The sequence below is a fragment of the Scedosporium apiospermum genome (assembly GCF_000732125.1).
Source record: "Scedosporium apiospermum strain IHEM 14462 chromosome Unknown SEQ_SAPIO_0011, whole genome shotgun sequence".
In the NCBI taxonomy this organism is placed as follows: Eukaryota; Fungi; Ascomycota; class Sordariomycetes; order Microascales; family Microascaceae; genus Scedosporium; species Scedosporium apiospermum.
The window spans coordinates 1,030,093-1,053,224 of NW_015971712.1; the positions used below are offsets into that span (position 1 = coordinate 1,030,093).

Genomic DNA, 23,132 nt, shown 5'->3' on the forward strand with positions numbered 1-23,132 from the left:
ATTTTGATAAGCGCTCTCCACGCCTAGTACTGGACTTGACCTAGCGCACCAGACTTCATCGGCATTCTGTTCTGTGGAATCCGTTAAGTCCCGTAACGTTAGCCTCTTTCCACCCACTTCCGCCTCGAGCCACCCCCACGCCCTTGAAGAAAACCAATCTCCTGCCGCCACCCCCAATGCCGACCCGCACCTACTCGCGGCGCCCTCTTGCTAGCCTTCTTGTGAATGAGGCGATTTTGGGTGGAACATCTAACCCTCAGGGTTATTCTGTTTGGCGTTCTTAAGGGACTTGGACCGCAGCGCAAATGCTGTTCCACAAGTTTACCCACCCAAGGGAATGTTCCGCCTCTCCTCATCGTTTTTTTTTTACCCCCTCCAAGCTCACTACCCGTTGAAATCTATTGTTACATAGATAAAAGCAATGATGGTTAGCGGATGCTTTTTAACCGTTTCTTTGCTTTGCAGACTTGCGGCGGCGCTGACTAGTTCGGCCACAGTCGCGGTGGCAGATACGGCTCCAAGTCCCGCAAACCCCGAAGTCACTGCTGTTACCGCCTGTCATGCGGACGGCCAAGATATGTATGTTTCCAGGACTCTCCGTTTATCTGTTTTATTGCACTACTTTTTTTACTCAATCCGGCCTGCTGACCATGCGTCAAAGATATTGCCTTTGGGGATCAACCGAGTTCTTAATGGGTGCCACTCCCACGGCCGTGGGAGATGTTCCGACCGCGTATACGGATTGCCACCCTCACGAATCCGCCTTGTATTGTGTCGGTCCTGATGGCGAAGACGTTTCAGCCAAACCGGCAGATCATGGCGAAGACGATGCTGGTCAGAATGATGATGCAACGCCTGACATGCAGTGCCATTTTCATGCCGGCGTGGAGCACTGCACTGGCACCGGCACTGGACCGGAGGTCACTTCGTCTGAGAGGTCCTGCGAGACTCACGACCGGGATTATGATGTCCCCCTCCGCATCGGGCTCCTCTTCGTCATGCTAGCGACCAGCAGTCTTGGTGTCTTTGGACCTATTCTCCTCGCCAACTTTCTACGCTCTTACAAATACATTCCTCTGGTAACCTTGGTGCTTCGGCAGATCGGAACAGGCGTGATTATTGCAACTGCCCTTATACATTTATATACCCATGCACAGCTCATGTTTACCAATCCCTGCCTCGAAGGCATTGAATTCGAGGGCACGACGTCGGCCATCGTCATGGCCGGCTTGTTCGTATCGTTCTTGGTGGATTTTCTTATACAACGGGCCGCTCAAGCCGAAAGTGCCAAATCGGCCAAGTCCAAGGCTCGGCTTCGCACCGCCACTACTAATATTTTGGTGCTGGAGGCTGGCATCATCTTCCACTCCATTCTCCTTGGCATCACCCTGGTGGTAGTGGACGATGGGTTTTTCCTCACCCTTTTCATCATCATAGTCTTTCACCAGTTCTTCGAGGGGATCGCCCTTGGAAGTCTGATCGGGTCTATAGGTTTTCGTGACCTCGAGACACACGAGAATTCGTCTGCCGAGCTTTCTCAACCTCATCTCCACGATCTGGAAGCCAAGGACATCCATTCCTCTGCACCGGCCAACTCGAGCTCCTCTCCTGACACCGATAGAGAGGAGGTTTATCTCTCTCTTATCAAGAGATGTCTCATGGGCGTACCCTTCGCCCTCATAACGCCGATTGGTATGGCTATCGGCATCGGCGTTCTGAATAGGTTCAATGGAAACGATAGCGGTACGGTCCTCACGATGGGCGTTCTAGACGCTATATCGGTGGGCATTTTGCTTTGGATCGGAATGGTCGAAATGCTGGCCAAAGACTGGGTGTTGGGCTCCTCTGTATTAATGCGTTCAGGATGGAAAATAGTTTCACTTGCAGTGCTGGGATTGGTAACTGGGATGGTGCTGATGGGCTTTCTAGCAAAGTGGGCCTGAACGACTTAAAAAAGGAACCCCGTGAAGACACGGAACTGTCTATCATGGAGGTCTTTTGAGCCATATCCAGACACTATTATTTCAACTAATTCTGATTCTAAGAGTTTTACGATAGCATCCAGATTAGAGAGACGGAGTCTAGATCCTTTCAACACGATTACACTCTAAAAGACATGTCCCACGTCCACCACAAGCAAGATTGATCCCCAATATTCTTCTACTAGCTACACCTCAGAGCCTCGAAACGTAACTCAGGATCAGTTACTAGGGCTCAATTCCCACTTAACAATTCGACCGCAAATCCTAGGTAACTTATAAGGTTAGGCATCATGCAGGACAGTAGATACGTTCTGTGGAACTTTGAGAATATCCTTCCTGGAAAATCCGCCATGATTGAGTTTTGGGGGGGGAGGTGTTTTAGGGGAGGAGTTAGAACCAAGCGTTGGATTGCATTCACAGTAACATTTATCCTGGCTATCCTCTCTATAGTCCTCTTCTCTCTTCCTCCAATTAGACATCCTGTGCTCTATGTATCACACCATCTTCCTCGGGTCCTGGCATTGGTACTAGCCAAGGACAAGCTGTTCTCTGAAACGCTCTTGAACGTCTCTCCTGCGGACCAAAATAACGGTAGTTCTATGAGAAGAGAATGTACCCTCTTGATTAGGTAGATGAAGTTCTCGGGCGCCGTGTTTCTCGTTGCCGATGCCATTGTGTGGGATATTCTCCGTGACTGTGCGGCCTGGTCTGTGGAGGTGGGTAAATCCCGAATCTAAGGTAGACACTAACCTTTTTTACGTAGGCGAGCAAGTCTTATTACGAATAGAGCTGAAGAATCGGAATATTGTCCCCGAACAAAAATGAGCCCCCGGTATTAGATTTCTAATCCTCGGAAGATGGTCGCCCTGTGATGTCGTGGTGATACGATTTCTCACTCTTTACAATTATTCTGTATCTGAGCCCTGGATTCCCCATCACGGGGTGTCCGACGTGTAAGCTGTACTGGCTGTTTAGTCTCATACCAATTCCAGAACTGTGAGTGAATTGGCAGACTTAGCGGCTTCAAGATACCTCTACGGTATCCCTTACATACGCGACATCCCTTGCATAGCATCCCTTACATACATATAAATCGGTGGCGCACAAGGAATCACCATTTATTGGTAGATATGATGTATCCCTCGGGTATTCTCTGGGAACCACCGGTTCATCTCGAGCGGGTGAGTGCTGAGATGCCGGGTATCTCACAAGGTATCACCCTGATTGAAAATCTTACCGAAGGAAAGCAGAAGCACCGTTTGCTCAACGATACGTGGTCATGTCTGGGAGGGTGGAGGAAACACCAGACCATGCGTCCTTCTTACTTGAACCAAAACCTCCATGGAGTGCCGTGTGGGGGAAACCCCGCCCCTTATTCTTCAATGCAACTAGACTAGAAAGGAAGCGCGTCAATGGGGGAAGCAAGGGTGTTGGCTCCGAGTGTCTGGACCAAGCCCCGATGTCCCAATGTTCCACGGGTAAACTTCTGGGGCAAATCAAAGTACGAATGTATAATATCTTTAGCCCCCCGAGGCGTTGATTTACTCTCACGCCCATCTGTCCTTGGTTACCTCCATAGGAATAGGCTTTACCTGACTTTCTAATCGTCACTGCCCTCGTTATTGGAGAATATCTAATCAGATCGCAATTTCAGCCATGAATGAGTTTACGTTGTTCGCTAACACGATCGACGGACAGTCGTCCACAGGATGTCGAGTAACCCATGGAGTTGATCCCTCAACAAAAACGAAGCTCTGGGACGTTCCAGTAGCATCCGCTCAGGATGTCGACGAAGCCGTGTCGGCTGCGCGGGCTGCGTTTGCCGGTTGGTCTGGAACAACGTGGAGCCACCGCCAAGAGCTGATCCTGGCAGCGCGACAAGTTCTCCAGGGCACCAAAGCCAAGATGGCAACATTGCTCACGAAGGAGAGTGGAAAACCGGTAATTTTATTCAGCGAACCTAGAAAAATGGAAGAAAAATCCCGTCTGACCGAAAGCATATAGGTTGAATTTGCGAGCTTCGAGGTTGACGCCTCGTTGAGCTTTCTGAACTTTAACGGCAAGTGACACGACGGGCTAGTTTCATGCAAAAAACAACTAAGAATGTAATAGCCTCTCAGGAGCCTTTGGAGGATAGGGTTATTCAGGATGACGACGAGCTCTTGTTAACCCTTCATCAGAGGCCCGTGGGTGTCGTGGTAGCGATATGCCCCTGGAATTACCCCTTGGTCTTGGCCATGGGGAAGATCGCCGCCGCCCTTATCACTGGCAACTGCGTCATTGTCAAACCATCTCCGTTTACACCATACTCCATTCTCAAATTTGTGGAATTAACACGGGATATCTTCCCGCCCGGTGTGCTCCAGGCTCTCAATGGCGATGATACCCTTGGCCCTGCGCTCTGCAGCCATCGGGGAATCGACAAGATAAGCTTCACTGGATCCATTGCCACTGGTAAAAAGATTGCCGAAACAGCGGCGAAGACTCTTACACCGGTGACTTTGGAGCTGGGTGGGAATAGCGCCAGCATTATCTGTCCTGATGTGGATCCGGCTGTTGTGGCGCCGCAAGTTGCCGTCGGATCCTTTCTCAACTCAGGTCAGCTTTGCGTAGCCAGCAAGAGGGTATACGTCCACGAAGATATTTATGACGAGTTCCTCAAAGCAATGGTCGAGAGTGTGAAGCAATGGAAGGTTGGCCCAACCTCAGGCCTTGAGGCCGGAATCATGCTCGGGCCTATTCAGAACGAGATGCAGTATAATATTGTGCAGCGTTTCTTCCACGATGCCTCGCAGAATGGATATACGTTTGCGTTAGGATCCCATCAGCAGGAGGGCTCAGCGAATAGTTTTCTCATCAAGCCTGCCATTATTGACAACCCCCCAGACCACGCGCTCGTGGTTACGGGCGAAGCTTTCGGTAAGTCTACCACTGGCTTTCTTGTCTTGCCCCGGATATCATGAACTGACATGCTCTGCTGCTAGGCCCTATCGTCCCCCTCATGAAATGGAAGGACGAGGATGACGTTATTCGGCGCGCCAACGACACCATCACCGGGTTAGGTGGTGCAGTTTGGTCAAACGACATTGACCAAGCAAAACGACTTGCCGATCGCATCGAGGCAGGCACGATTTGGATTAATAGCGCCGAAAAGCCTCTTCCTCAGGCACATTTTGCTGGACACAAAGAAAGCGGCCTGGGTGGAGAATGGGGTCGCGAGGGTCTGTTCCAGTACTGCAGACCCAAGGTAGTCCACTGTTACAAGGCGAAACCTGTCGCGGGTGGGAAGTAGTGGAAAAAAGGCACCTCATGATTTCTGTAGTCCTGCAAGTCCAACCCAACATAATCCATTATTTATACATTACTTACACAATACGCGGTCCTCTGCGGCTCACCTCAATGCCTCATTTAAATCCACGTCCTGCAACCGGAAAACGAGCTCGTGGATAGGTCCCATGTCTGAGCTATCCATAACTGGCAGGAGGCCTGTATCCTCATTGCTTTGCCTCATAGTTCCCTCGTGTCGCCTGAGGTCCAGCTTCACTTTGTACTCATTCTGGTTATGGAAGATGACAGCAAGGCTCCAGTATTCTCTGGCATAGCGCATGAATCCGACCCTCGTCAAATCTGGCTGGGAGTTGTCGTTTTCGGATGGGATGGGGTCGCGATCGCCCCAAACACGTACCCAATTTCGTAGACCTCGGGAGACCCGCATGGATTTGGTATGGCTCTCGGGTCCGTTGTGATGATGGAAGATGAGATTGTGGAAGGCTGTTGCCACGTTTTAATGTTAGTCTTCGGCTTCGTAGGGAGAAACTAGCTTTGCCAGCATAGAACCTACCGCTGGCGATGGCAAACAGGTTGAGTAGATTTGCCTGTTCTAGTGTGTGCCATTCCTCTGGACTTAATTCCTCCTTGAGACTGACTTCGATTAAGTCGAATATACTGAGCGTGCCCAGGGATCTCTTTTCGGCCCATTCGTCCATGCATTTTAGCCATTCATCCGGGTTGACTGCATGGAAACATGCATCTGGACATACGATATCGTACTGAAGCTCCCTGACGACCATGCGCGGAGTGGTGTTGTTGAAGATGATGAATGCACAATCGAGCAGGAAGACGAACAGTACAGAGCGGGTACACTCTTCCTTTATGGCAAACAGGTTCCAGGCATTATAGCGACTGGCCAATGCAAAACCCGGTAGACTGTTCGACCTTGCGAAGGGGTGCAAGGTACGGGATATGCTTACAATTTGAGGGAAACGAATCCTTCGCGCCCTAGTCGCCCGGCGCATCGAAGAGTCCTCCCACAGAAGCATCAACACAACAAGATAAGAAGCCTGTAGCAGATCCACTTGAGCCCGTACTTGGGGTAACTCACCATAGCTATCCGCGGTGTATGGGAATGGGTGGTGTTCTCGAAACTCCTCGCCGGAGAACACCCATTCCTCTACGCGCTCTAGCCATGTTATTGCTTGTTCGCCGTCGCTCTTTTCCGACGTTAAGCAGGCCCCCATCAGAGTCATTGCAGCGATTAACTTCGGAGACCTCTTGCTGGCTGCAAAGGTCGGTCGATGGAACACAGGCCAGTTGGGGTACCAGAACAGCCAGAATGCTGACAGGAACTTGTCGAGGTTTGGTGGTGAGAAGAATCGAGCGCATGCGTTCTCTAAGGCTTCCGTCCATTTCGAGTTCTGCTGCTGTGGCCTCTCAAAAGCCGAATCGCGCAGTCCTTGGACAATCTCGCACGCCTTTTTCGTCAAATGGTGAACCCGAATGTTCTGTGTACCGCCCCCGGCTTGCCCCATATTGGCCACTAAGAAGTGCTCCAGAACGGGTTGCAGAGTAATACCTAGAGGAATGAACTCGCCTGGTTCCACCGAGGGCATGTCCGGATAAAATTCACACGCATCCGCTGCATTATGATGAGGCATTGGTAGGACGATTGAACTAGGTAATGCAGTGGCTAGAATTTGTCTCCTGGCGACTGGGTTTCCGCAATCGAACGAATTGGCGATGCCGTGACTGGACGTGAACCTGACAACAAAATGCAACCTCGAGCGAAGGGGTTGCGGTCTCGGCATCAATATCGGTGGCACGGCTAGAGTGTGTCCAATGTTCCACGGTATGTCAACATCTGCATATCCGTAGAACGGTGATGGTGCGGTAGCGGTCACAGTAATGTCCAGCGGTGAAAGGGAGAATCTTGCGGACGGAGTATGGGGGTAAGAAACATGCGCATCAAAGGAATCGAGGGGTGCCGGGGCAATTTGAGGCTGCGATGCTTCTATGAAACCGACTTCAAGACAAGTAGATGTTATATCGGGTGTCGTCACCGAGGGTCGATCATAAAGGAATGTCGGTAGTTCCATGTCTGGGTCGGATAGATTTGAGGCTACTCTCGGAGCGTTGCCGGGGGAGGGTGAGGGCAATGCCGACACTTGTTTTTTTGGAGGCTGTCTGGAGTAGATGCAGTTGTGACCTTGCTTGAGGCAGACATCACAAGGCCGTGTTCCGCTACATTTCTTCTTAAGCTGCGCGCATCTTGCACAAGCATTTTGCTTCCGGCCGCGTTTCCCCATGGGAAGACTCGGAGGCGGGTGTCCCGCTTTTAGCCTCTCTCGGCACGTTCGCCAATGTCTCTGCAAGGCATCCCTAAGAGACGGGTTAGGAAGATGCTGGGATGGATGTAAGACTGAGCGTTAAGTTGAAAAATACCTGCGGTGGAAGCTGAAAGAACAAAAGGAACATTCATGAATACGTTCATCGTCATCTCAGATGGGAAGATGTTAGTCAAATGCCAACTCAGAGATGGGAAATGGTCCCCTGAGGGGAGGCAGCGGTGCGGCTACTAACGAGAGAGTAAATGTCGATTGAGGTGGTCTAGAAGTCCGCCAACGTTAATTTCTCTAGTTAGGCCAATATGCAGACAGAACGACAAGCACCGAGCATGGGGAGGGTTACAGGGTTATATCTAAGTTTGGAGCTGAGGTTATACCTACCAAGCTTCCTGAACCTGGTGGAGCAGACATGGCACTCAGACTGGAGATTCTCGGAGCTCATCCTGGTCGCAGTCATAGGGCCGGCCAGTGAGCGGCCTCAAAGAAAAAGAGAAAGAAAAAAAAAATAAGGCAAAAACCAAGGGTAGCTTGTGTCGAACACGCGCATCCTACGAAAACAGTCCGGGGCGGTTTTCTAGCTTTGTGAGCGCTTGGGTTGGCTAGACCACATCGCATTGGCAAGTGCTTGAGCTGCTCGAGCTGCTCGGCTGATATTTGCCACCGAAGCCCCCTATATAAAGTATAATCGAGCCGGATTTCTAGAAAGGTGGCTGCGAGGAAGGAGCGGGGGGGATGCGAGGGAGGGTCAATGGCTCCTTACTTCTCTGAGGTTGGGGAAGTTGCGCAGGATCGTGGAACGAAGATCGATACACTAGGCCGTGACCATGATCTCCACCAAATGAGGCTCGTGTGCAGACGTGGACAGGAGGATGGGAACTCAAGGCATGCAGCGGCCTCGGGAAAACATATGCACGGGAATCATGCGGGGCAACAGAGTCATCTCGGGTTACAGGATGTAGACACCGGGACCGGGTTCGGGCTGGATTGACACGCAGAAGGCCTTTTAAATCGAAGAAAATGTGCTCCGACATGGTCCAGGGACCCGGCAAACACTAAATAGCTTTCTCTTGCTAGCTTCTACGTAATTTGGCTCTCTCTTTACAGTGTCCTTGGGCTCCTTGCGTATGTGGATGAAGTTGATATGGGATGGAGGCTCAGCTCCAGTCTCGACCTTGCTCCGTATGGTCGGGATGGGTTAGACTAACCTGAGATAGAACAAGCGTTACGACCGGTCTGCAACCAAATATTTCTCGGGGTCCGAGAAGATGCGGGGTTAGCATCTGAGGACACTGAATGGACGCGAGCGACGGGAAATTCACCACCTCCGCAACGAGAGCAAGATCTATTCTTCTCCATCAAAGGACGCTATTCCTAACTCGACCGAGCAAGTGCGCGTCGAAGGCACCCAACCCAAGCTCTTGCTCTACCCCATAGCATTCTTCCCCCGGGTCTGTCCATTTTGGAATCTACGTACATGAAAATGGAATTGTGAATCTTCAACCCAGCTAACCCCGTTGAAAAGAAACGCTTCTAACTACCGAGGTACCAAAGTCAATGATAGAGTGTCCGCATTCTTGCCCGCCCAACTAAAGCCGAATGACAAATTTCCCGGTTGTCTGAAAGAAGTTTATTAGCCGATACTTTGTCACTGTACAGCAAGATGTTGGGGAGAGTTCGGAATGGGCACGTACTGTGGCAAGCCTGTTAGAAAGATCTCGGAGATCTTCGAGGTGAATTGTATTGGTGATTGGCTTAACCACACCTCTCCGGACAAACTCCAAAGCTTCGATGGTTTCTGTCCTCGTACCAACTAGGGTGCCAATGATCCGTATTCCGCGATCAATGACTACTAGCGGGTGGAAGCTGAGGACTTCTGGCGGGGGAGGTATTCCAACGCAAACAAGCGTTCCAAAGACACTCAACATATCGAGACCGTTCTGATATGCCTTTCCAGACCCAGCTGTGACGATTGAAGCCTTGACACCAGCTCTATTAAGCGTAAGAGATTTCAGAGCGGTGATCGTCCCTCCATCAAGGGCATCGAAATACTCATCAGCGCCTGAGCGTAGGCAAAACTCCTTCCCTGCAGATCCCACATCGACGGCAGCCACGCGATAACCCATGGCTTTCGCGTATTGGACCGCCAACCCACCTACACCTCCACTGGCACCGACAATAGCCACCCATTCCCCAGGAGTTGCGCCACAGGTCTTGAGAGCCTTGTAGGCCGTCACTCCGCCGCAAAGGACAGGCGCAACATACTCATCGGGTAGCTTGGCATCATTGGGGATGATGAGAAGATATCGGCTTGGCGCAACGCAATACTCGGCAAACGTGCCGTCTAACTTGCGCCCCGAGTTGAGTTGTTCGAGGCATCGAGTCTCGCCACCCGGCTCGCGGCAGCAAGGGCATCGACCGCAGACATCTCGTACCCATGCGATGCCGACACGGTCGCCAACCTTGACGGTATCAGGATCAACACCGCTTCCGAGTTTGACAACACGGCCGACACCCTCATGGCCAAGAATATCGCAAGTTAGGCCAACATGGCCGGCCGCAAGAGAGATGTCCGTCCCGCAAACACCAGTTACGGAGAGTTTGACGAGAACTTCCCAGGGCTTAAGTTCTGGGATCGGTACTGAACGAATGTCGAAATCAAATCCGGTAGATGATCGCTGTGGAAGTTTTTCTTCATAGTTAGTCTTCGAAGTACAACCAAGGTGGGTGGAGGGTTGCGTACCACGACGATGGCAGCTTTCTGGGTGCTCCGCTCTGTATTATCCATCTTGGTCAACATCCGATGAAATAAGGACTCGGTATCTTTCCGATGCGCAGGAGTTGTCCCTAATAGCAATGATTCTTTCTCGCTTGCTACCAGCTACTTGCTACTGCCGAATGTCTCCAGTTACAAGTCGCAACGGACAAGGGACTGTATAAAAAAGTCCGAGCACAGGAGACAGGGACCTTGAACATGCCCAAAATCCTTGTTTCACAACGATCCGTATTAATTATCGGAATACACATGGAGGTGGGAAATAAGGCGATTCAATATAAGTGCCGAGCGCCGACAAACCACGGTAATAATAATAAGGGTGTGATAAACCGTCCGTAGGATTCGGGGATCCCCCGGTGTACATCATAGCGCATCGGTCAATTCCCCACCCCCATGACTTGCACCAACGCTTATCAAAAGACGTGGAGTCTCAATGTAACGCACAGCTGGGGAGTAGCTTAAATCCAGTCCGGAATCGAGTCGGTCAGTTCCCACCCCCGCCCCATGCCGGGAGGATGGATACGACTGTCTCAGAAGAATCGGGACTGGTGCGTCGGGGCGGCTTTTCACTTTCGAACAGTCCGGAATGTAGCTTAAAATGTGGTATGGCCTCTCTACTCAAGGCTTTGGAGCTCCCTTAAAGCATGAACACGACGACGTCCTCTTTGATATGTGAAGACACGCGATCTTGACTCTTGAGCCCTCACCTAAACTGAATTCCTGAACATCAACTCCCCAATATGGCGAGCAAAACGACTTCTAACATGGAGAGTGGTATTTCGATTACCATTCAGCCCGGAAAGGTTGCCAATGGTACACCGAGTCTCAGTCCTCTGGTGCTCCCCCCGGGCGTAAATTCCGTCACTTTCGGGAAGTTTGTTGACGCGGCCAATCAGATTTGCGGAACTGAAAATGTTACGGTCATAACAAAGTCCGATCAGCTTGACCAGCAGCACTACCTTGACCCCAGCAAGGCCCACGACATGTTCCATATCGTCGGCAAGGAGTACTTTGTCTCTTCTGTTATAATTGCCCCTCGCAACGTTCCCGAAGTTCAGGCCATCGTGAGACTCTGCAATGAGTACGAGATCCCCCTTTGGCCGTTCTCGATCGGCCGCAATGTCGGGTATGGCGGTGCTGCCCCCAGAGTTCCTGGTTCTGTTGGGTTGGATATGGGGAGGCATATGAACAAGGTCATCAAAGTGGACGTTGACGGGGCTTATGCGTTGGTGGAGCCTGGGGTAACATACAAAGATCTCCATCAGCACCTCGTTGATAACAACCTACGTGACAAGCTCTGGATCGATGTTCCGGACCTTGGCGGCGGCTCCGTCTTGGGAAATACTCTTGAAAGGGGAGTGGGCTACACCCCGTATGGTACGATATGTCCATACACATTCGATGTTCCTTGGATAAGCTGCTAACAAACGGCTTCGTAGGTGACCATTTCATGATGCATTGCGGAATGGAAGGTAAGTGAGCCCCTGGATTGACATAAAATTGTTGCCAACGCTAACTTCAGTTACTCAAAGTCATCCTCCCTGACGGTTCCCTTGTACGCACTGGCATGGGTGCTCTCCCAAACCCCGATGCCGACCCCAACACGCCACCCCATGAACAAGAGCCTAATACTGCTTGGCAACTATTCAACTACGGTTTCGGTCCATATAATGATGGCATATTTACCCAGTCCTCGCTGGGAATTGTCGTCAAGATGGGCGTGTGGTTGATGGTGAATCCCGGGGGCTACCAGTCATACCTGGTTACCGTTCCCCGGGACGAGGACCTCCACCAGGCCATCGAGATCATAAGACCCTTGCGCACGTCCATGGTGCTGCAGAACGTGCCCACCGTGAGACACATCCTTCTGGACGCGGCGGTAATGGTAAGTTGAAAATCACAATCAAGCAGTGCGTTTGGAATTGTGATCTCCTAATACCAAACAACCAGGGCAACCGAATCAAATACACATCGTCACCAAATCCATTGACAGACGCCGAACTTGACGAGATCTCAAAGAAACTGAATCTCGGCCGCTGGAACTTTTACGGCGCACTCTACGGGCCTGAGCCGATTCGCCAGGCTATGTGGACGGTGGTGAAGCAGGCTTTCTCGGCCATCCCTGGGGCCAAGTTTTATTTCCCGGAGGATATGCCTGATAATCTCGTCCTGCAGACTCGCCATCTCACGTTGCAGGGAATCCCCACCACGGCTGAGCTTGAATGGGTGTAAGTTGTCTCTCTCTACCCGATATGCTGCGATCGAAGCTGACGGAGACACTGCTAGTAACTGGCTTCCTAACGGCGCCCATCTCTTCTTCTCTCCTATTGCCAAGGTTACCGGCGATGACGCCGTGGCTCAGTACAAGCTGACTCGCCAGAGGTGTGAGGAAGCCGGCTTCGACTTTATCGGAACGTTCTGTGTCGGGATGCGAGAGATGCACCACATTGTTTGCCTCGTTTTCGACCGCAATGACCCAGACTCTTGCCGTCGAGCCCATTGGGTGATTACTACCCTTATCGACGATGCGGCTAAACGAGGATGGGGCGAGTACCGTACACATCTGGCCTTGATGGACCAGATCGCCAATACGTACAACTTCAACAACAATGCGCAAATGAAGCTGAACGAAACCATCAAAAATGCTCTCGATCCAAAGGGTATACTGGCGCCTGGGAAGAACAGTATATGGCCCCGGAAGTATGAAGCTAAAGACTTTGAGATTGCTAGGCCCCAACTGCTTTAGCCGGGGCGATTTGATGATACGCTGGGACAAGATGTTTCTCACTTCGGCTCAGACCCCTAGTCAATCTTTTGTTCCATATGCTAGCACTATAATCCGACTATTTGAATGTTCCATGAAACTCTCAGAGTGAAACTCAGGCCCCACGGAGCGGTAAAATGGCCTACTACAATCGACGAGGAGGAAGATACATGGGGGGTTGAAGCGCTCCCTGCGAAACGGAAGCAAGGGAGGAGAATCAGGTACCTCGTGAAGCGGAAGGGTTTCGCCGAAGGAAGATAATACGTGAGAGTGACCAGCCAACATAAGCGCCGAAATGATTAGGAATTTTGAGAAAGTCTACCAGCGCAGTGGAGGGAACCCCCGAGGTGTGGAATGACTTGACAACCAGATGCATCGCGGATGGGAAGGTGGCCCTGACAGCGAGAACTCTAGGGAGAAAGAATTGACGATAAGCCTGGAGCGCACATCAGGGATTTGAGCCAGTCACAATGGAGGAGGCTCGGACAGAAAACTCTAAATTAAGCTCTAAAGAGCGATATCGCTGGTTTTAATATCATGCCACTTCAATCGTCACCCTCCCAGCCTTATCAAATAAGTCACATCTATCTTAGCCCTGAGTCCGCGCATACTATAGCCAATACCAATTCTCTCAAAGGTCCCCACGGCGGTTGCAGACGGAGTCAGGATGGGAAACCATGTCTCTGGACCCATTCGATCAAAATGGGTCACCCAGGAGAACAGCTGGAAACAATAGATCTCCCTCCGACCCTCGTTTCCGTTGCCATGCTCCCCCCATAGGCAATGTCCGTCTCGGCAGTGCTGCCATGCACCTAGGTTTCCACAAATTGTAAGAATCGGCTGATGGTAGCCATTGATTATCAAGTTTAAACCGCCCCTGAAAATGTTCCTTTCGATTGTTAACTTCAATTCTTAAGCTGACGACTTGCCGGTTTGCGGCTCTACTATAGAGGCGACACCTTCCGCGGCTCCCGTTTTGGGTGGCCAGATGGCCGTCTTTGGGATGGGGTGATCGTGCCAGTGACATAGAGAGATTTCATATTACGCCTCCAAAGGTCCGACAGGTCGATTTGCATCTCTTCGTATAGATTTCTGAAAAACCATTCCACCTGCCCAATAGAACTTGGAAGTAAGACTCGGTATCGCCTTTGGGAATAGCCAGATTCCCCGCCCAAGCGCTGGCCAATCGGCGCCATCGACGTTCCCTAGGGTGCTTCTTCAATTCACGGGGTGCTCATCTGCGCGTGGCGGAGAAGATGTCCCGCATTGGCTCTTGGAGATGCGCCGAAGAAGCAACGGTTACATCGAATTTCATCGAGCTGCTTGCACCACACACCACACATGTGATATTTGATCCTTTGGTACGACCTGCGGAGTCTGTCGATCACAAACTTGTTATTTAAGTCAGATGCGCCGGCCCCGTATCCCAAAACATGGCTGCTTCTCAATGCGTTAAAGTCCCTCATACATTTCCGGCATCATGAAGCTGTCGGTAGTGGCGTCCGTATTCCTACACGTTGGCCTATCCTTAGCCCAAGGCCTCTTGGCCGAGGTGAAGGGAGAGGCCGGCTTCTTCACGTTCAAGTACTCAACCACTGAGCCTGACCCGACCAACTGGGTCGGACTCTACTCTAGTGCCGGGGGCGGCCCAGTCGATGAAAAATTCGTGGCGCCGTCTTTGGTCTGGAAATACGCCCCGGAAGCCGAGGGCACCGTCGCCTTGTCCACCTCGACCCTCGAGTCTGGAAACTTCACTGCCTTCTTCCTCGCTCGTGATGGCTACGAATGGCTTGCCGACCCCATCGAGGTCGTCTTGCCCGCCGAGGTCGTTGATGTCAAGTTCATTGCAACGGACGTCGTACTCGCCAACGCCCGCCAGGGAGACAAGTATTCCCAGAAGATCTCCGGCCTCGTCAAAGGCAGCGATTCAGTCACCTTTAAACTCAACGGGCGCATCCCGAAATGGCTCTCGATAACTGCCGATGGCATCCTTTCCGGCACTCCTGGACTCAAAGACACAGACGCCGAAATCACCATTAAAGCTACGAGTGGCAATTCAAAAGACGTTGCGCATTTTACAATCCCTGTCCGTCCAGCTGGATCCAAGCTTCTCGAACAACTGCAGGTCATGTCCTTCAACATGTGGCATGGCGGCACCCGTGTCAACAGCTACCACGAAAAGCAAGTCCGCTTCTTGGCCACCTCGGGTGCCGATATCGTCGGCTTGCAAGAGGATCAAAGCGGTAACACTGTGCGCCGCCTCGCGAACGCGCTCGGGTGGCATGCTTGGGCAAGTGGCGATAGCATGAGCATCCTGAGCAAGTATCCCATCGTCCAGGAGCACGGTGTAATCAACCGATCAGGCGGTGTGAGGGTAGCCCTTGACGGCGAGACCCAGCAGGTCAACTTCTACAGTTTGCATTTAGGTTATGACCCCTATGGACCCTACGATTTCTGCTTTGACAAAATGACTGTCGAGCGCGTCCTAGAGCGGGAGGCGAGGTCAGGCCGCACGCCGCAGATCACAGATACCATGGCGGCTCTGGAGAAGAAAGGCCACCTATCACAGGCAGATGACATCCCTCTCCTTGTCGTGGGCGACTTTAATGCACCATCGCACCTAGATTGGATAGAGGACCTCAAGGAAAAGAACTGTGGTGTTTGGAACGTGCCGTGGCCGACATCCGTGCTGCCGACGGAGAAAGGGCTCATCGACTCTTTCCGCGTGGCTCACCCTGATCCCGTCCAGGTACCTGGTATTACCTGGTCGCCTTTGTTCCCATGGAACGACGGGCGAAATCTACCCGAGCCCCAAGACAGAATTGATTTCATCTACCACAAGGGCAAGGGACTCAAGGTTCTAGAGTCGAGGCGTATTGTCATTGGAGAGCCGAAGCCTGACCCCAACTACCAAGATAATGAGTGGACATCGGACCACGCTGCGATGCTGACAGTCTATAAGTGGGTAGATTGAGGCTTGGGAACCAAGACAGGATTATAATGGAGGATCTTGTTAATTATTGACCCGTAGCGTTCAAGAGAGGTGACAGAGCTGTACATTATAAGAATGGACAAGGCCGATAATGTGCACATCCACAGCAGTGTTCCACTCGATGCTTGGGGCCGGAGAGGAAAAGAAAAGGGGAAAAAAAAGCTCTCCCTCGAGGAATCACCCGGACACCTTGTTCTTACCCACAGGTAGTCTGACCAGTAGACCAAGGAAGACGAAATAAAATACTATCAACTCAATTCATGCAATCAACCAGCGATTGATTCCGTCGTTCTCGGATTCAAGGCAAAACATTGAGCAAATTGGTATGGAATTTCATGGGCGACTCGACTCCCCCATCATAAAATATTAAACTTCTCTGTGACAAAATCACACTCAGTAGCAATATCCAGATTCCACACCTACGCTCAATTGGGGGGCTTAATGGAATGTTCGCTTCAAACAGAGCCTGGCCGCGATTTCGATGATAACCACCCCTGTTAAGTGCGTACGCCTAGATCCGTCAGTTCAACTGCTGCGAGTATTGGGCCTTGAAACCAGGGCTCCATCGGCGAACGGGAAACCTCTCCCACTCATACGCACATACGCACATAGGCACGTACGCGCACATAGCTCATATCAACAATGCATTTCGTGTCATCAAATCATGTCTGCCAAGTTCCACTCTCAATATTTGCAACTTGCCCCTGGACAGGAATAACCCACCCCTGCCTCCACTAAGAGAAATCAGCTTCCTCAAAAGGACCATTGGTTCCTTGAAGTCGACGAACTAGTCCTTGCCGGCGCATTCCTATTGACGCAAGACCAGCAGTCGAGTTTCGCCGCATTCCCACACCTGCCATTGTAGAATGCCTTCTGAGGATAGGGGCACAGGATACGAGTTTGCGTCGTGCCATCCGGGTGGGTAAAGTTCATCTTCGCATGGTCAGGCGCCGTGCCTTCTTCTACCCATGCTCGAATTTGCGTTAGCAGGCCCAGTGGTGGGCCACCAGCACCGCCGCTGCAATGTCCTAGTCCGGGAACGGGGAAGTGCCGGTAAAAGTCGTGAACATCGGGAAATTCGCGCGCGACAAGTTCATAATAATGCTCCGTCCCCTTTGCGGGAATCATGGGATCCGCCTTCGGACGTCAGCAAATTGAGATCGAGCAAGGTATATCGAGAAATGAGGGAACACTCACCAAGCCATGGTAGGTCAAAAGTTTCCCTCCGGCTCTCTGAAGTCGGGAAATATCTGGGTCATCGAAGTCCATGATCGACTGCCACTGCTGGAAAGCTGAGTGTCCCATGTCGGCCCATGCTTCATGCGAGAGGTTATTGGAAACCCAGCTAGCATCCTTGGCCACGAAGTATCTGAAAAGGGGCCACCCAAGGTTCTCGGTGGCTACGCAAACGCCCGTGCTGCAGTTTGTGGCAGCAAGGAGCGTGAGGCCCGCTCCAATGCTCGGGCCGTACCACACCCGATCCCCCTTCACCGTTCTCGGCCCATCCCAGAACGCGCTAGCTACCTTGGCCGCACTTTCGCTAATCGTGATTTCCCCTCCTGTTTGTGAGCAGTTACTGATCGTAGTACCAACAAGTTCTTGGGGGTTGAAGCTATCTAGGCAAGCATCAGGGTCAGAAATAAGTCCGTCTACCACGCCATCGAGGCCGTCGCAAACTTCGACAGCCGCAGCAGCAATGGCTTCTAGTTCGCATCCGTAGGGATAGTATCCGTGCATGTTCATGAACTGCTGCGGCCAAGTGTTGGCCATGCCCATTCTGGTCCAGTAGATGACCGGCGCTCCAGACACGATGCCATCGTATATATCGGGATACCTCTGAGCAATAGTCAGACCCTGGCGACCCCCAGTGGAGCAGCCGCTCCAGTAGGAGTAGGCTGGGTCGCTGCCATAAAAGCTGCGAACAAGGGATTTTCCAATGATTGCCTGAAAGAAAAAAAAGAAATTCACTGGTTAGTTCAGGACCATCGGTATGTGTCAAGGAATCTAACTCTACCTCGTCGTTCAAGCTTGAGGTAGCAAAATTCTGGAGATATTGCATATTGACGTTCCCAGGGCTCGGGTTAACCCATGGACTTGGATCGCTGTACGAACCCAGACCAGCATCGGTGGTGACGGTTGCGTACCCGTCGGCTATGGCAGCAGCCATGGCCGCAGAGGTCCCAGCAGTCCTTCCAGCATTCCAACCACCGCCACCAACGGCAAGGAAGCGCTCGTTCCAATTATCAACTGGAAGCCAAGTTTCCACGATGATGCTGTCGTTCTGGCCGGGATGCGTGTAGGTCACCGTCACATTGCAGAAGGAGACGTCTTCAGAACTGGCTGAAGGTTGCGTCGATGCACTATTCGCGACGGTGGAAAGGTCGACAACAGAGGCTTCGAGAGAGAGAACAAGGCCCCCAAAGAGGGTGGGGGCGAAGGTTTCTGGTACGCAAGATGCTGCGAGGGCCATGTTTACAAAGAGAGTCTGTATGCGACGGGACCTGAACGAGGCCGACTGCGATGATAATTTCAGTCGTTTATAATTGTCCGCTTTGGGACAGCTTCCCTCGGATGGCTGGGTACTCAGCTCCATAGTCATTTCGGCAATCCCAAATTGGAACTTTGGAATGTCTAGGCGATGCTACCCCCGCATCTCAGTGGACGAGCTAACAACAGCTTAGACCTAATGTGTCGGTGAGGAGAAGTCGGCAGAGAGATTTCCCCAGGAAACTCGTCCCCACCGACATCAGTGGCAGGTTAACTAGCGGTTGATGTAAGAGCCATCAATTTGCTGTCCGGGGGGCTGGTAGATAGATGGATGGATAGCTCTTGGGGAGGATGGGAACAAAGTCTTCCAGCTGGATCGGCTTTCATCTTTCATACTCTAACGGAAAAGACAACAAGAATAATACTCAACATCGACTTGACTACCCTACGTCGACAGATTAACGAGAATAAATCGTTCGACTGTTTAAGACTCTCTCGAAGCCGCAGCGGAGTCACATAGCCAGGCGTGCCATTGGAGAAAATTATAATTGTCGTTTCATGCAAGGCAGTATTCAAAGGATCAGGGCATTTCACCATCTTCAATTCTCCTTAACCATCATTCAGGCCAGCTGGCAGAGGGTCTGCGTCCGTCCCTACGCACGCCTTCCGAGGTAGGTTTCTTTTTTAATCGAAAAAAAAAAAGGCAATTCTTAGGATCACTCCCCGCAACGTCGGTTAGTAGCTTGAGACGGCAGTTTTAAATTATGAAAACATGTGCCGATCCTCGATACGCTCAGACACACGTGGTGCGGATACATGGATCCGGGAATTTGGAATGGCCCTAGTTGCATGTTGACTATGATCGACAATATATAGATCTAGAGACGCGGGCTACTCCGTTTGATTCCTTCGTTTGTTATGTGTTATTCCCACAAGGTTGCAGCGCTAGGGAAAAAAAAAAAAAAAAAAAAAAAAAAAAAAAAAGCCATCGCATTTACCGCTGTTCGAATGCCATCCTGGCCTATAGTATGGGTGGGCGTCTCCTGGTAGACTTAGACACGCCAAGGGAATATATGATCTTCACATCGGATTGAGACCATCAGCCACACAAGGTACGAGTTTATGTATCGCATTGTGTGCCTTATTGTAGAATCTAAGAAGAAAAGTCGTTGGGACTGCCTCCAGGATAAGGGTAAGCCGAGGTGCGGGTTGAAGAAGAGTGACCGCAGTTAGCATATCCAGCCCAAACACCGTAGTCCCTATCAACAGTGTAGTAGTGGCCAGAGGTGGCGCCGGTTGGGGGGTAGCATTGGTTCCTGATATCCCAGTAGGCAGCACGGGATCGAGGTACCATCATTAAATTTCTGCAGGCGGCATGAATGCGTCAATAACCGTATCCATAAACGTAAAGTAGAACCTGCCGACTCCTGATAAACAGGCGAGTGGAGGGGAGGGAGTGGAGAGGGAAGCGGCTCCGGGTGGTGAGAGAGATAATAGAACTTCCAACCAGTCAGTAGGGAAAACGGAAGGTGACATGCCGCATCACTAAACAAAGGATAAGAAGTATGAATATGACTCACGTTGCAAATGTACGTGCCCGTTGTGGCCTCGCATGTTGTCCGGCGGCGTTCATTGTTAGAAGCACCACAGCTGCCTCCAAGCCGATTAAGATAGGTCAGACCATTTTATAGGGAGCAGTTAGTTCTTCATGACCAAGAGTAGCAAAGAAAGAGAAAAACGACTTGACTCACCAATACATCAGATTGATCACCGGTAGCCATGGCGGCACAGTTAACTCCATTCTGTCGTTTAGATAAGCTTTGAGGGCCCTCAAACCGAGCATTAATCCACGCTTCTTCTGGGGCTCCTGCCCCAGAATAGTCCGGGTTGGCGCTGATGAGGGCGATATACAGAATCTTTGCCGATGTGCCAGCGGTGGTTATTATACGTGTGACCTTCGTCCTCACATACCTCGGCGTCACCATAGAGATCGACAGGCTCCTCACTGCCAAAGATGGAGCCCATCCACTTCATGCTCGCACCATCATCAACAGCGAAATTATCCAAAGCCTCTAGAGCCTCGTCTGTGCGGCTTCTTGCTTGGATTGATGCTGGGGAGGCGAATGCTTTCGTCTAGAAATTTGCGTTAACAGGGACGGATGTAGGCAGGAGACCATGGTCTCCCGCTTTTCCTTGCTGTAAGGGGTAACAGGAGGAGGTTTTATTATTGACCTACCAGAAGTACGCGAGACCCATCAAGTGTTTGATGCAGACGCATCTGCCTTCCCTCTTGCGAGGACTTTTTTTTTTCTGGTTCGAGACCTGATTCTGTGCTACGGCTCCTACTAGTTTGCCTTGAATGGTGATACCATTTAGGAATCCTAGATACTTAGTATGAGATTAGAAGATGTAAAACTAAATAAGTAACTACTACCCATTGCTCTGTGTCTACGAACAAGGTAGGTGAGACTCACGCTTCTCACCTCTAGGAAAGTTTGTGAAATTATGAGAGTCTCTCAATGGGACCACCAACATTTTAGGAAGGTATTACCCGCTTGTCTCGATCACCTCGAACCTCCTTCTTTACCTGGTTCACCTACTACTTTCATCTTCTCCTTCTCCCCATTGCAGTTGTATAACGCATCATCTCTTCTTGGGTGTAAATAACTCCCACATCCTCTCGGTTAACAAAATCCCGCACCAACGCAACGAAGCAAACATGCCAGCTCCCTCTATAAATTCGAATCCCCTAGCGGATACATCGACCTCTAGCACCAACACGCCCACCATTGGCCGGAAAGCGAGAAAGGCCTTTAGAAGAGGATATATCCGACCAATCCGAACACTCCTCCGGGAGGTCAGACAAGACAAAAAGCAGATCCAGCTGACCACTAAAATCGGAAGAGCCTACGACCACGGCGTGAAGGTAGTTGGACATCTTCAGAGCCGAGTCCAGGCTTTGGAACTCGAGGTGCACAAGTTCGCGGCCATCAGCCAAAGACAGAACGAGAGAATCGAGACCCTGGAGAAGGACCAGGAGGGGTTGAAACGCTACATCCACGCAAAGAACAAGGAAATCGATGCATGCGTCACGAGCATCCAGCAGAATTTGTCCGAATTCATCACAAGCGACGAAGACTACATCATTGAGCTTCACGCAAATGGCGCTTTCGAGCCCGTGGATGCTCCGATTCTTGATGACGAGGAGTGACTGCGACACCCAGAAGGAGCAGGCCTTGGAACGGCGAGAGTTGAAGATAAAGAATCAGAAATAGCTGGTCAGGAATCCCCAGGTCTTTCTTCAACAAGTGAGTAGGCTTGGGGCTTTTGGGCGCCAAACCCACCAAGCACAACTCTCCTTGAAACAGGTCTAGTGAGCGGGCAAATGGAAGGTAATTAGCTTAATTGATTGTTTCTTCTTTTTCCTTTGAAACACCCACGCTTTTGCATGCATTCCCAGTGCTCTTTGTGTCATGGTGATCAGCGTACATTTCTCTTCTCGTTCGTCCTAGTCTAAGCGGGAGAGGGGAGAATGTTATCAAACGGCACCAAGTCCACCTCCGAGACTTTGTATTGCTTGATCCGAAGGGGAGCTCTCGATTAAAGGGACCGTGTGAGAACCTATATAAGAAAAAGCCGTGGCGATCCATGTGCATGACGAGTGGCAGGAACAGTCCCATTTCAAACACTAGTAGGAACCACGCCCGGGCGCTGCTGGAGGAGATCTAGCAAAGGCTGAAAGAGTCTCCTTTCTCCCGTGTCACTCTTTCCGGCTTCTGATTCTTTCCCAGACCAGCGAAGAAGATCCTGCCAGCCAACCCACTCCCAGGCTTCCTGTCTATCAGGCTCCAACACTTCTGGTTTGGCCTCCCCAGATTCGCGGACACAGGACATGAATATGGTAATGTAATGCTTGTTCTCAGTAGGCATGTAGCTGTTGATGGCCGTTAGGAATCGCACGTTGGTGACCCGGAGGCCACTTTCCTCCAGTACCTCGCGCGCCGCGCAGGTCTCCAGATCTTCGCCAAACTCGAGGTGGCCACCGAGAATGGAGTATGTGCCGGCGCCGTGGCTGTTCTTACGCTTTGCCATGAGAAAACGGGGATTCTCCTGGGCGTTGCCCTCCAGGACGAAAACCCCTACCCCGACCTGAACATGGGGCGGCATCGGATGCATTGTTATCGACGGGTAGTAAGATGGAGACGGGTCGCTATAGATTGCGGAGTAATTCTCGAGTGGAATGTCCTGTAATTTGAGGCGAGGTCCATGACCTCTGGGTTAGTCCATCTAGACGTGGTGGTTGGGCACAAGTGGGGTTGAGGGGCAAGATACTCGCGAGTCTTGCTGTCTGCACTATTCCACTATATTCGTCTTCTTTTTTTCCCACCCTTTTCCTCCTTTTTCTCCCTTTTTCTCCAAGGTTCTTTGAAATTTTAGTTTGGCTACATCCAGTAACTACCAAAAGTTGGACGTCTCGGAAAACATTTGACACTCGTAGATAAGCACAGTCACA

General features: G+C 51.2%; 5 protein-coding genes and 4 pseudogenes across 5 annotated transcripts; 5 read left to right on the top strand and 4 right to left on the bottom strand.

Moving 5' to 3' along the window:
* Positions 1-650: 650 nt before the first annotated feature.
* On the top strand, positions 651-1,943 carry SAPIO_CDS0263 (annotated as a pseudogene; the record flags this gene model as incomplete).
* Positions 1,944-3,638: 1,695 nt separating this feature from the next.
* SAPIO_CDS0264 (Uncharacterized protein) lies at positions 3,639-5,274 on the top strand (the record flags this gene model as incomplete). The annotated part of the gene is made up of 3 exons (XM_016783087.1): positions 3,639-3,923; positions 4,103-4,901; positions 4,967-5,274. The coding sequence occupies 3 exons, from the start codon at positions 3,639-3,641 to the stop codon at positions 5,272-5,274; spliced, it is 1,392 nt and encodes a 463-aa protein (XP_016646720.1).
* A 99-nt stretch (positions 5,275-5,373) lies between these two features.
* On the bottom strand, positions 5,374-6,790 carry SAPIO_CDS0265 (uncharacterized protein; the record flags this gene model as incomplete). The annotated part of the gene is made up of 4 exons (XM_016783088.1): positions 5,374-5,753; positions 5,824-6,164; positions 6,233-6,260; positions 6,364-6,790. The coding sequence occupies 4 exons, from the start codon at positions 6,788-6,790 to the stop codon at positions 5,374-5,376; spliced, it is 1,176 nt and encodes a 391-aa protein (XP_016646721.1).
* A 2,399-nt stretch (positions 6,791-9,189) lies between these two features.
* Positions 9,190-10,388, bottom strand: SAPIO_CDS0266 (Alcohol dehydrogenase; the record flags this gene model as incomplete). The annotated part of the gene is made up of 3 exons (XM_016783089.1): positions 9,190-9,219; positions 9,295-10,278; positions 10,344-10,388. The coding sequence occupies 3 exons, from the start codon at positions 10,386-10,388 to the stop codon at positions 9,190-9,192; spliced, it is 1,059 nt and encodes a 352-aa protein (XP_016646722.1).
* A 728-nt stretch (positions 10,389-11,116) lies between these two features.
* On the top strand, positions 11,117-13,122 carry SAPIO_CDS0267 (Vanillyl-alcohol oxidase; the record flags this gene model as incomplete). Its single annotated transcript, XM_016783090.1, has 5 exons — positions 11,117-11,753; positions 11,816-11,848; positions 11,909-12,261; positions 12,327-12,604; positions 12,663-13,122. The coding sequence occupies 5 exons, from the start codon at positions 11,117-11,119 to the stop codon at positions 13,120-13,122; spliced, it is 1,761 nt and encodes a 586-aa protein (XP_016646723.1).
* Positions 13,123-14,620: 1,498 nt separating this feature from the next.
* On the top strand, positions 14,621-16,114 carry SAPIO_CDS0268 (annotated as a pseudogene; the record flags this gene model as incomplete).
* Positions 16,115-16,885: 771 nt separating this feature from the next.
* On the bottom strand, positions 16,886-18,602 carry SAPIO_CDS0269 (uncharacterized protein; the record flags this gene model as incomplete). The annotated part of the gene is made up of 3 exons (XM_016783091.1): positions 16,886-17,269; positions 17,330-18,076; positions 18,147-18,602. The coding sequence occupies 3 exons, from the start codon at positions 18,600-18,602 to the stop codon at positions 16,886-16,888; spliced, it is 1,587 nt and encodes a 528-aa protein (XP_016646724.1).
* A 2,736-nt stretch (positions 18,603-21,338) lies between these two features.
* Positions 21,339-21,830, top strand: SAPIO_CDS0270 (annotated as a pseudogene; the record flags this gene model as incomplete).
* A 470-nt stretch (positions 21,831-22,300) lies between these two features.
* SAPIO_CDS0271 lies at positions 22,301-22,795 on the bottom strand (annotated as a pseudogene; the record flags this gene model as incomplete).
* Positions 22,796-23,132: the final 337 nt, after the last annotated feature.